At 43.2% G+C, this 13,438-nt stretch overlaps 1 protein-coding gene across 1 annotated transcript in view; it reads left to right on the top strand.

Annotated features, from left to right (window-relative positions):
* Nucleotides 1-13,438, top strand: part of NCKAP5 (NCK associated protein 5) — an 807,957-nt gene that overhangs the window by 697,496 nt on the left and 97,023 nt on the right. The window contains exons 11-13 of the mRNA XM_023515856.1: nt 2,344-2,532; nt 8,047-11,798; nt 12,498-12,675. Of these exons, the coding sequence (XP_023371624.1) occupies nt 2,344-2,532; nt 8,047-11,798; nt 12,498-12,675 (4,119 nt within the window). The remainder of the gene's footprint in view (nt 1-2,343; nt 2,533-8,046; nt 11,799-12,497; nt 12,676-13,438) is intronic.

The raw sequence follows: 13,438 nt of genomic DNA, 5'->3' as shown, positions 1-13,438 counted from the left end.
CTTCATTAAATGAGGCCTGGGAATCGAGTTGAGGTGTTAAAAGTAGGTATAATTTTGATAGATGTAATGGGAAAGGAGAGGTAGGGAAGACAGAGGGACTCACACACAATAGCTCAGTACCTTGGGAAAAGATAGAATGTAAATCATAACCAAAAACTGAGCAGAGTGTGAAAAAGCCACTGGAGAAGTTTAGATCTGGATAGCCTGGAAGGACGCAGACACTCTCTCTGATCCGTCAGAGCAGAGGCAGTCCTAAATAATAAACCCACCCTGCTTACTAAACAACAGAACATGAGGGAACAGGATGGAGGAAATGGAGAGCACACAAGTAGAAGCAGAACCTATGTGGAATTTCTAAAGGTTTGTTCAGATCCCCTTCCAGATGTCTGCAATGAGTGAGGCTTACATGGCAGGTGCCCTTGTGCGATAGAATCATTAGCTGTAGGCATCTGTTCAGATACCAGTGTGAACTTCCCTTAACCAAGTTATATCTGGCATTAAAAAAGGTCATAAATCAGTAGATATTGCCGAAAGCTGGATTTTAAGATACATTTCTCCTTTGAATTATGCTTAGAGCCAAATTTCAGGAGGCAAAATGAAGTAGTAAAATTTCTTGGCATTTGTAGATCACTTAAAAAGATTGTTATGCAGCAAAAATGAAGTATTGATAGCAAGGCAAATGCCTAATACTGAAAATCTGACATTATTAAGCATTATGGATATTGATTAGAGAGCAAATTAAACATGCCCTGTATACTTATGTAGGGGCTTAATATTTGCCACAAGTACTTTCAGATTATCCTGCCTTCCTTCCCCAAGCTGGTGTTTAGTCACCGTCAGTTAGAATTGCATTTGGAGAACAGTGATAAGTACTCAGGTACTAAAGGCACCCATAAAGTGTCAATAAATTGCATAAGTAAGAAGCTTTGCCACTCTGCAAGTGACAAAAAGACAGATGGCTCCCCATCAAAGAGTTTCTGAAACAAAGCTTTGTATAAATAGGAGACTGGAATTAGATCGTAATAGGGAGATTCTATTCTCAGTGGTCAGAATGCTAAATTAATTTAGCCTGGCTAGCTTCTGGAGCTTCATCTGTTACGTGAGGGGCTTGTAATGTGGCTGTCATGATATGGTTGGATGTTTGCAGGTTTCTTTGTCACCTTGCTTTATGTAGACCCACTAGAATTCTAACAGCCTGGACCTTCTGCAAGGGACCCAAATCTATTCGATATGAAGATTGGATATGAAAAGTTATATTACTTTTTTCAGTAGAGACTCAATGACACCTGAGTTTGGTATCTGCTGTGCATGGCTTGCTATTGGGTAGCACAGATATGCAGTGGGCGTTTGGTTGCTGACTTAGAAAGATGCTATCAGAGCTAGAGAGGACCATGGCCATAATCTGGTAGAGCTGCCCCATTCTACAGATGAAGACACTAAGGTCTATGGAAGTTAAATATTTTCTTTGCCCATGAAGTGGCCATGTATAACCTGAGCTCCAGACCATGAGATTTGCAGTCTAGTGTGCATGTTGTTGAACTTGTAGACAAAGTCTTCTTCCTTTTGTGGCACTGGAGGAGTTGTGTTTTGATATTGATCTGATTTTCTCAAAAGCATAGCTGGATAAAATGAGAAACCACCACTGAACTATTTTGCCTAATAATGGTAGTAACTTGTTATAATTAAGTGCCTACTATAGGCCAGACACTCTGGTATGCACTTCACAGCTGGGACCTCATGTAGTCTTTGCAATAACCCTATAAAGGTAGGCAGTATTATCATTATTCCCTTTCAAAAGGGAAATATGGCTGTAAAAGATGAAATAATTTCCCTGTAGTCACAGTTATTAAGAAGCAGGACCGAGATTTTAGATCACAGTCAGTGTGACTCCAAAGTCTGTGCCTGTAATTACTGCACCATACTACACAGAGAATCCCTGACTTACAATGGTTTGAATTAGTGAGTTTTCACCTTTACAAGTGCAAGTGATATGATTTCAGTAGAAACCATACTTTGAGAAGCAGCTGTTCTGTTTTCACCTGTTAATACAGTATTCAATCAATTACATGAGCTATTCAACAATTTATTATAAAATAGGCTTTGTGTTAGATGGTATTGCTCAATGTAAGCATTCTGAACACATTTAACGTAAGCTAGGCTAAGCTATGCTGTTTTGTAAGTTAGATGTGTTAAATTCATTTCAACTTGTGATGGGTTTGTTGGGATGAAATGTTGTCTTAAGTCAAGGAGCATCTGTATTCCTTCCTAGCTCACTGTGAGGTTCAGGTGATATTTACTCTCCACTAAGCAAAGCTCTTACTTAGAGCTGTCCTACTCTTTCAGGAATACCAACTGAATGCAAAATCAGGAACCCCAGCTTTGAAATGCCCAGGCTTGGGGATTGTTGTCCCTGGTCATCTCTGTCCTCGAAACAGCTGCAGCAGCAGTGAACTGTCTCTTTCAAGCACCTGCAGCGAGTACTCCAGTGGCTCCTCCTACACATGGCATGATGGGAAGAACCTCAGGAAAAGGGTAAGATCTCCTTCGAAGGCACTTGGGCATCAGAGTGAACCAGAAAAGAATCCTCTTCTGGTAGGTTTTGGTCATGGAGACAGGATGGGAGGGAGGAGTAAAAAGGCAATGCCCGTTTGTTGAGTACCTGCTTACGTATTATATTGACCTCCTCCGATCAACATGAGGATGTTGGTATGTAATGTTTCAACATAGCCTCGTGAAACATTATGTGACTTGACTTTGAAGGACAGCATCGTAAAGACAGAAGAGACTAGGGAAGACAGGGACCATGACATCAGTGAATTAAATTTAAATTACTACCACTAGAGTGACTCCCATCTGCACAGTAGGCCCACAGAGCTGAAGATTTCTCATGCTTAGAATAAATCTCCTTGCACACCAGTGTAAGGCAAATATTTGAAATACGTGTTTTAGCAATTCCCTAATGTTGAAGAAAAGCAAAGAGTACATGATAATAGGAACTCCGAATCGGAATATTTGGAGGTCGTTTTTTCTATCATTTATATAAGCTTAGTTTATAGTTTTGGCAATGTAGAAACCAGAAAGAATTCAAAACTTCCAGAAAATACTGGCGGGCAAGTAGCTTTGTCATTCTCTGAGCAAGAACTCAGAAAAAGATTTCAAACTTGCATTTAGAGCTTATTCCCTTGGACTCAGACATCTAATGCAAAGTACAGAACCCGCTACATTATCAAAATTGCTCCCTCTAAGGAGTTGTTAGGAGCTCTGACTAATGACTGCTAGGGCCTGGGCTCAGAACGGATTGGGAAGATTGGGAAGATGGCTGGGGACATTTTCTCCTTTTGTCTGTGAATCCCGCTGGCTCCCAGGACTCCTTGCTCTGATTTATTCATTCTTGCACTCCTCCTGTCTCTGCCTCTCAGAGTCTTTTTACTTTCTTTCTTTCTTTTTTTTTTTTTTTTTGCTAAAGGTCTTCCAATGAGAGCACTCCTTGAGGTTCTAAGGCAGGTGTCCTCAAACTACAGCCCGTGAGCCACATGCAGCCCGCCTAGGACATTTATCTGGCCTGCCAGGTGTTTTAGCTGCTGCGGCCTGTCCTGCTTAGCAGCCAACTCATCCTGTACCAACAGTCCAGCCCTCCAGCAGTCTGAGGGACAGTGAACTGGCCCCCTGTTTAAAAAGTTTGAGGACCCCTGTTCTAAGGCAATCGCTTCCCTGAAAGACAAGTAAAACGGTTCTTGAGAAACTTCATGGACACTCAGGTGATCATCCTCTGGATCCTAACTGGGTTCTGTCATAGTGATGGAATACTAGTACACCTGTCACACCTCCCAGTGGCCAGTCCTGGATCTCAGGGACCCAGCAGGCTAGGCCCAGTCATGTCAAGACATTTTAAATTTATGTTAGTGAAGGCACCTCTGTACTTTTCACCTTGTACCAGGGACTCATTTAGTATCAACTTACATAACAAACTCATTGCATATGATTTGAATGTGAATACTGTATTAACTTTTATAATAATAAACATGTAACTAATGACATCTTCATGGTCACGAGTACTTCTAACATATTTTTTGTGTGTAGAAACAGAAAGCGAGCCTGCATGAAGTGCACTGGCCTTCCCTCCCCAGAGGGACTCGGCCAGGTGATGAGGCATCGCCACACGCAGCACAGCTCTCTAGCACTCACAAGCATCAGCTCATTCAGTGCTCACAGTAGCCTATTTAGTAGCTTCTCTACAGACGAGGAAGCTGAAATACAGAGAGGTAACTGGCCCACGTCTCAGAGCCAGTGCATGAGAGACAGGCAGTAGGTTCCCAAGCTTTCACTCTTAATCCTTCTGTCTACACTGGCCTTGTGGAATCAGCCTGGAACCACAGTGGGCTTGTTCCATGTGTTGGGCTTGATTTGTTCTAATTAAGACCAAAAATACCCTTTACAAAATTGTAAAACAGTTATTATCAAGAATAGAAGAGGGCTGTGGCCATTAAAAACAGGCCCCTGCCCTGTTAGCAGCACCTTGTAAGCCAACCACACTGCCTTCCTGGAGTTCTCTTCCAACTTTTCTCAGGAAAGAATGAAGCCATCTGTGAGAAAAGCCTTCCTCTCCCCGGCCATCTCCCCGCAGGAGATGTGTGCTTTTTCAATTCCCCACCCCCCAAGTTTTAAGATTGGTCCAAATTGTTCCCAAGTTATCAAATATCACAACATCCCTTAGAGATCTGAGGAAGGAATGTGGCTTGTCTCCCTGGGCGGGTGAAGAGCCTGGGCCCTGAAGGCTTGTAGCTGCTAACTCTGGGGTTCCTCACACCACAGCAGGAGCGAGCTCTGAGGGGACAGAAGGGAGGAGAGGGCAGAGGCTGAGCTTGTCTTCTGAGGGTTAAACAAGTCTGCCTTTCTCAAGCTCTTACAGGGTACTTCTGCCTGGTCTTTCTTCTCTATTGTCAAAAACTGTCCAGATCATGGAAATTCTTAGAGACCCAAACCCCAGCAGCTGCTGTGTGGTCAGGCCGTAATGCCCAGGTTCACTAGTGAGATTTCTTCTGGTTTCCAAAGGAGTTTTTAATGGTGTGGGAGAAGAGCAGGGAGAGGGGCCGCATCACCAAACAGCATCTCTTCCCAGCAACTTCTGATGCTAGAGTATTTTCTAAAGAAAATATATTATTTGACTTAAAAACAAATAAATGTGTGTACTTGAAAATGAGTAATTTGTGTGAAAATTTCTTAGATGTAAGTAAATGTTCACAACTTACTGAAACCCCCATATTCCAGTGGAAGTTTCTGACACTTTTTCAGCTTTTATATATGAGTGTTCAGAGTTGTAGGGCAGGGGCTTGCTGGCGTAGCCAAGATTGGTACAGAGTGCACTTCTGAAACCACCAGAGCCTTCCCTTGAAGTTCTTTGCCATTAATCATATATAGCCTTTTTAAAAAGTCACTAGGTCAGCCCCCTAAACTCTGCAAGTTCCATTCAAGAAATTGTGTCAGAGTAACTTGTGATCTCTGTTATGGCCCTGACCTGTGTAGAGGAGAGACTAGGGGCTAAACTTGACTTGGGTAGAGTGCAGGCCTAGAGCTAGACTGCCTGGTACACATCTCTTCACAACCAACCACTTTTAAGCTGTGTCAAAATCGACAGTGTTGTAGAAGAGCCTGAGAAACCAGAGTTCAAACCTTTGCTCCAGCTCTTCCTCACTGTGTGGTCTCCAACAGACCAGTCAGGGAATGTCAGGTCCCTTTTCTGAAGACGGAGTGAAAGCACTGTGTGAATGGCTGGGATGCAGCGGTGCTCAGTAAATCTTCCTTCCCTTTTTTGCCCTTTAATTTCTTGCCAGCAGTACTATGAAAAAATATGAATGTGTAAAAAGTATTTCCCATATACTTTTCCAAAGCTAAGGCTGTCATTTGGGGAGGTATGAAGGAAATTGACCCTTCTGTTAGTAGGTAAGTAACTACTATTGGGTTCTAACAGAAAATGCCCATGGAAGCATGAAGAAGGTGGGTAACTCCAAGAAATTTTTGCAGATGCCCATTGCCACTAAAGAAAGTCATAAAGTCACGGAACTATCAAATGTTAGAATGGGAGGTATATAAGATATGGACTAACTTAGTTTTTCAGCTTTATCCTCTCTACTTCTCATAGATACTCTATAATAAAGCTGTATTTTCTTTTTTAAAAAATTTATTTCAGAGTAGTATGAGGGTACAAATGATCAGGTTACGTGCTTGCATTTGTTAGGTAAAATTCAAGTTAATAGTTGAGCCCTTCACCTACAGAGTGTACTGTTTACCTTACATTGTGTCCACTAGGTGAGAGTTCACCAAGTCCTATCCATCCTCTCCTGTGCCCCCAACCTTCCTCCCCCTCACTAGAATTTAATTTTTCTCTTGGGGTGAGTGTGTAGTTGTTTATCTATTAGTTTCATATCTATTGGTGTGCATTGTATACTTGCTTTTCCATTCTTGTGACACTTCACAAAGAAGAATATTCTTCAATTCCATCCAGGTTAATAAAAAAGATGTAAAGTCCCCACCCATTGTATGGCTGAATAGTAGTCCATGGTATGCATATACCACAGTTTATTAATCCATTCATGGTTTGTTGGGCTTGGGTTGATTCCAGGTCTTGGTGATCATGAATTGATTGGCAGTAAACATTCTGGTGCAAATGCTTGTGGTAAAATGATTTTTTTTCTTGTGGGTAGATGCCTAGTAGTGGGATTGTAGGATCAAATGAAAGGTTCACTTTTAGCTCTTTGAAGATTCTCCATCCTTCTTTCCATAGAGGCTGCTTTAGTTTGCTGTCCCTCCAGCAGTGTAAAAATGTTCCCTTCTCTCCACATTTCTCCACTGCAACTTTGGGACTTTATGCTGTGGGCTATTCTCAGCGCAGTTAGGTGACACCTCAGAGTGGTGTTGATTTTCATTTCTCTGATGATTAGGGACAATGATCTTTTTTTTTCATGTGTTTCTTGGCCATTTGTCTGTCTTCTCCGGAGAAAGTTCTGTTCAAGTTGCTTGCCCACTGATAAATGGGATTGTTTGCTCTTGTTGAGTTTGAGTTCTCTATAGATTCTAGTTACCAGCCCTTTGTAGATTTATAGCATGCAAATATCTTTCTCCATTCTGAAGGTTATCTGTATGCTTTAGTTACGGTACCCTTAGCTGTGCAGAAGCTTTTTAGCTTGATCATATCCCATTCCTTTATTTTTGGTGGTGCTGTAATTGCCAAGGTTGTCTTCTTCATAAAATCGTTTCCTAGGCCTATATTGTTAAGAGCTCTTCTTATGCTTCCTTCTAGAATTTTTTTTTTTGTTTCATGTCTTAAATTTAAAACTGTTATACAGTGAGAGTCAGTTTTTATAAGTAGTGAGAGGTATAAGTGTAGTTTCAGTCCTCTACATGTAACTAACCAGTTCTTTCAGCACCATTTATTAAATAGGGATTCTTTTCCCTGGTGTACATTTTTGTTAGGTTTATCAAAGATCACATATTTTCTGTTAGTCATTCCCTGAGTGAACCTTGAACATACCTTTCAATTTAGGTCTTGCCTATCCTATTTGTTCTACTTGGAAATCATTTTCCTCACTTTAACCTAAGGCAAACCTATTCATCTTTCAATGGCTAACCAGGTTTTGGGGGGAGGGTGGTTTGGTTTGAGGAAATAATTTGACTGTAGGCCTTTCATGATTTTTCCAAACAGATCTGGAGTCTCCCTCCTCTGAATCTCCAGAGCACGTACTATGTTTGCACTTCTCATTTGGTCTTGTGATGTACAGTTAGTTAGGTGTGGCCAAGTCTCCCCTGCCATGTAGGGATTTTTGCTCCTTGATGTCAAGGTCCTTACCCTCTATTTCTTTATACCACTGTGCTACCAGTGTAGGACCTGGTAGAATGAATGTTTGCTGCATAGTTAATTAATTAATTAGCTAATTAATGTATGCATTTATATGTGAATACTTACCAGCTACTAGTACAAATTAAGCCCCCTGATAGACTATTCCTTTTATATATTTGTGATCATTTCTGATATCTACTCTTCTTTCCTAGCAATCATCACAGAACTGGGATAAAAGGCTAAGTATTGATTCTTCGCTCCCAAGTGGCTTTGCTAGCCCTACGGATGAACTACCTCCAACTCGTATCAAGGAATGCCACATTTTGGAAGGGCTAAGAAAACTACAGAAGCGAAAAGTATTACTTGAGCCCCCATCAGTGATAAGCAAATGGGGTTACAAAGATTGTATGGATTCAAATGAAGGAATATACTCTCCAGGAATTAAGAGTAGCAGTGTCAAGGAGTGTTCTCCCTGCAAAACAACTGACACAGGAAGCCCCCACAAGAAGCCTCACAAGGCATTTGTCTTTGATACAGATTCCCACGATGAAGCCAATGACAGCTCTTCTTCCTTAGCGTTGCTCCAAGCAGCCCCAAGCCAAGGCTGCAGGCCCCATGGTAGCAAGTTAACTCACAGTGTTTCTGACAGTCTGTTTGGCTGGGAGCCAGATGGAACGCACTTTTCAGAAGGCACATCCTCAGTTTATCCCAGTGAAAGGCCTGAAAAGCTGACAAGTTGTGCCAGTTCCTGTCCCTTGGAGAGGAACCTGTGCCCAAGTGTGCAGGCACCTCAGGTACCAAGGGAGAGAGATCCATACAGCCAAATCCATGGCCGTGTGGCTCTCAACCTCCAGCTTTCAGACACTGATGACAACGAAACCCTCAGTGAGTTGCACATAGAGAGCAGTGATGAGAAAAGTCCTTCAGATTTGTCTTTGACTGCAGACACTGACAAGTCCTTGGAGAACCTGGATGTCCTCATGGGATCTGGAAAATCTCAACTTGCATCTCCTGGTGAGGAGGGAAAACAAGTGCACATCCGTGTAGAGACTAGACCAAAGACGTTCAGTCTCATTAAGCAGCAAAGGGTTGTAAAAAGGACTTCTTCAGAAGAATGTATTACAGTCATATTTGATGCGGAAGATGGCGAGCCCATTGAATTCAGCTCTCACCAGACTGGAGTTGTCACTGTTACCAGAAATGAAATTTCCATCAATTCAGCTCCTACCGGACCCATGGCAGAACACACTGAACTTTTATCTCAGGGAATTACCTGTTTACAGCCAGGAACAGCTGCAAGAGACTGTCCTTTCTTTAAAAGATCTGAAGAGGAAACTGAGAAACACATTCCAAAAGCTAATGGAGATAATGTCCCTATGGTGCCCACTGAATCTTTGAGCCCCAGGACAGTGATACAAAATACTCAGCAACAAAGGCTGGCCAAGCCAACACACCGCCTGGCATGCCAGAGTAGTTCCAGGTCCTCAGCAGCCATGGGCATATATCAAAAGCAAAGTCTGACGAAAATTCCTGCCAGGGGCAAGTCTTCACCTCAGAAATCAAAACTAATGGAGCCTGAAGCCTCAACACTAGTCCCCTCTTCTGGCCCGGTGACTCTAGAAAAATCACCAGCTTTAGCCCCTGGGAGACTATCACGGTTCACAAAGACTGAAAGCCCAGGTCCCCTCTTTGAATTACGACCAGATTCACACATTCCAAAACACCCCACCCAACTTCCTCATAACTCCAGAGTGTCCAGCAGGAAGGACTGGGTCCAGTGCTCCATGAGCCAGACTCCTGGATCACGGTCAAAATCCCTCATGGAGCCTAGTGATAGTGGAGAGCTCCCCACCAGGGACGGACACTGCAAATCTGGGCCAGAGCTAGGAGCGAGATCTCCTTCTCCCCCACCCCCTCCTGGAAGGTCAGTCTCCCTGCTGACCAGGCCCAGCCATGACTACTTGCCACCACCTTCAACTTCCAAGCTTGAACCCAGGGTCCCCAGTGAAACAGCAAGGATGCTATTCAGATCCCCTCTGGTGAAAGGAACTTCTGCTCCCGTTACATCTTCTCATCAGGCCACGGTGGAAGTACAGAGAAAGAAACCTTCTGTGGCCTTCAAAAAGCCTGTCTTCACTCACCCTCTGCCCTCCCCAGAAACAGTGGTTCAAACCAGGTGCCCTGCTCATACTCCCTCCAGCTCATTCACCGTGATGGCCCCAGGCCCTCCAAAGGTCTCTCCAAAGAGATGCGTCCCCAAAACCTCTCCTCACCAAACTCTTGGGAATACACAAACGGACACAGAATTACGGACTCCCAAGAATTGTCCTTTAACCCATGAGCCACTGGAAATATCATGCTCTAGAAGTGTATCTCCGGGAAGAAAGGGACAATGGAATGACAGTGTGTCCCCATCCCCCAAGCCCTCCTTCTTAGGGGCAAATGAGTCGCCATCATCTCAGGTTAGCAGTGTCTCATCGTCATCCTTCAAAAGCCATAGTGCCCCCCATGGTTGTCAGAGCACTCATGAGAAAGGGCCAAAAACTCGCCTCCCAGTGGGACTCAAGATTCTCATGAAGTCTCCCCAATTGCTCAGGAAAAGTTCCACGGTGCCAGGGAAACATGAGAAAGACAGTTTAAATGAAGCCTCCAAAAGTTCTGTGAGTAAGTCTAAGCCAGAGGACTCCAGGAATCCAGCAAGCCTTGAGGAGACCTCAGTGGGTAACAGAAATGTGACTACACTGGGTCTACAGGTACAGGGCAGTTTAGCTGAAGGGCTTCCCCTGGAAGCAGCACTGCCAGAGTCACTGGAAAATGGGATCCTTGGGGCTGATGGAAGAGATGGGGCAGAAAATAGATCTGTGAAAAGATCTCTTTCCTCCAGCAAGCCACACCTCAAACCCGCTCTAGGCATGAATGGCGCCAAAGCCCGCAGCCAGAGCTTCAGCACTCACTCAGGAGACAAGCCCTCCACCCCACCTGTGGAAGGGCTGGGCAAAGTCCGCACTCAGATCATTACCAACACTGCTGAGAGAGGCAATTCTCTGACCCGGCAGAACTCCTCCACTGAAGGCTCTCCCAGCAAGACCCCTTCTGTTCCCACGTCTGAGAGTCTCCCCAGTGCTGGGCGGTCCTTGGTGCCTCCCTCCTCCCGGCAAGGCTCCCTGGGGAGCTCAGGCAGCTCCAGCAGTCAACATGGGAGTCCAAGCAAGTTGCCTTTGAGGATCCCTCCAAAGTCTGAAGGATCCCTTACCCCACCTGGAAAGGAGGAGCAGCAGGGAGAGTGTCCCAGTGTGGCTGTGCCCGTGCAACCAGCCAGTGACCTCTGCAGGTGCCCTCCCACCCCAACAGACTGCCCTCCAGCCCTGCAAAGCCCAGGGAGGATGCAGCGTCCAAGCTATTTTGAAACAAGCAGGACACCCAAGCTAGAAACTTCTGGAAGGCATCCAGATGGCCCCACAACTAGGACTGGTGCTTTGAGCTCAGAAGCCCCCCTCTCACCCACAATCGAAGAAAAGGTCATGTTGTGTATTCAGGAAAATGTGGAAAAGGGCCAAGTGCAAACACAGTCCCCCTCTGTGGAAGCAAAGCAGAAGCCCACCCCTTCTTTTGCCAGCTGGTTTGGTTTTCGGAAGAGTAGACTTCCAGCTCTCAGTAGCAAGAAAATGGATGTCTCCAAAACCAAAGTGGAAAAAAAAGATCCAAAAGTCTTGGGGTTTGGAAACAAACAACTTAAATCAGAAAGAAAAAAAGAGAAAAAGAAGCCTGAGCTACAATGTAAGATAGAAAATGAGCTTGTCAGGGACACCAAGCCCGCAAATAGTCCAGACGGTGGCTCACAGAGCAAAAATAACTGGAAAACACCACAAGACATTTACAAGCAAACGAAGTTTGAACCAAAAAATAGACCCAGCCCTGTTACATGCTCATCAAAAGATACCTTCCTGACAGAACTTTTGAACAGGTAACTCATTGGAAAAGTGGGGGTAGTGCACTGGGGTCCCTCTCACCCCCTCAAGGAGAGCTGTTTGCTTCCTGTACATTGAGTGCTACTCATGCATGTTTTCATGCAGGCGGAAATGCATAATGGCAGTCTTTTACACATTAGCCAGAATTTAAACAATGACATAAAAGTTAGCAATAAAATGATAATTTAGTCCATGTTACTTTGTTAACCAAACCAATGGTCTTTGAAATTAAAGAATTGTAAGTTTGATCAAGGTTGATAGAAATTCACCCTCCAACAGGAACCATGAATGTACCAAAATGGCATGAAATGGAAGAAAATTACACACACATTTCAAAGCATGCCGATTTCATTGATTGTACTGAGCAAATGTATACTTAGAAACTTTCCAGAGGTAATTACATTTTCTGCCAATCTTAAGCCAGAAATGTATTTAGCAATCACTCTTCAGTGGTTCTCATTTTGCCCTTTCCCATAGTAACCATAAAAATAAAAATAAATTATCATATTATGAAATCTAAATTGACACACTTCTAGAATATTTGAAGATTTGATCAAGGATAGTGAGAAACACACTCAAAGATTTCAAGACAAAGAGCTACATGGAGATTACTTTAAACATTAAAAAATTGGGAATAGGAGAGTGGTTGAGGAAAAGCAGTGTAATTTATCCAAGGAATCACTTTCTACCTGCAGGGTGGATAAGAAAGCAGCTCAACAGACAGAAAGTGGATCAAATAATGTTTTCTGCAAGAATATGCTAAAGGGCAGTTCCCAGGGCTCCTTTGTCACCGTCAGCTCTATCAGCACTCAAGGAAACCACAAGAAAAACATCAAAACCAAAGCTGATATGGAAATACCAAAAGACTCCCTGGTAAGTGCTCCACCATGCTGGTTATCGAATGCTACGTTCTGAGGTGTTCTGACAGGGTTCCTTCTACTCTTTGCTGATGAAAATACACGAGTCTGAGATTATGGGGGGAAAGAGAAATTCAAACAAAAAGATGTTTAAAAAGAGAATGAAATCCTGGTGATAACTGCAGCAGATAGCTGTCAGCTGGACCAAGAGTGGGCATGGCTCTCCCCAGGAAAAGGGTTTTCCCAGCTCTCTTTTCAGAACGGTGGTTTAATCGCAGTGCATTGCTGGCAAATGATGCTACCAGTGTCATCTTCCAGTTAAACCTTGGGCTGGAAATTTGTTTTGATGATTATTTCCAGCATTACCAGTGGCAAAAAAGGAATGAATATGATTTAAAAAATAAAAGTACCAAAGCATTTAAGAGAGTATTGGCTATTTTGATGACTAGATTTAAGCATTGTTCTTTTTTTATGAAGAACATTGTAGGAACTGATACATCCTACTGAGACAGAAGATTTTAAGGCTAAGAAGTCTTTTTTTGGAACTTAGCTCCCTATCATTTAGTTTATGAGAACTCAGGGAGTAGACTTTCTTTAAAAAGTAAGTAAATAAAAGAGTATTTTTATATTTCCCTAGGGTATGTTGGGTTCAGATAATATTTTTGTTTTAAAATTACCGTAAGTTACATTTACTATCCTTACATTCTTTATGTTCTTGTATAACAGATTTGATTATGTTCCTTGTTTGTTATAGGTAGAGCACTTAACCCCAAAAAAAC

Source organism: Otolemur garnettii, unplaced genomic scaffold (genome assembly GCF_000181295.1).
Source record: "Otolemur garnettii isolate 467f Iridium unplaced genomic scaffold, OtoGar3 scaffold00080, whole genome shotgun sequence".
Lineage (NCBI taxonomy): Eukaryota > Metazoa > Chordata > Mammalia > Primates > Galagidae > Otolemur > Otolemur garnettii.
This window is presented reverse-complemented; position numbering and strand designations above follow the sequence as displayed.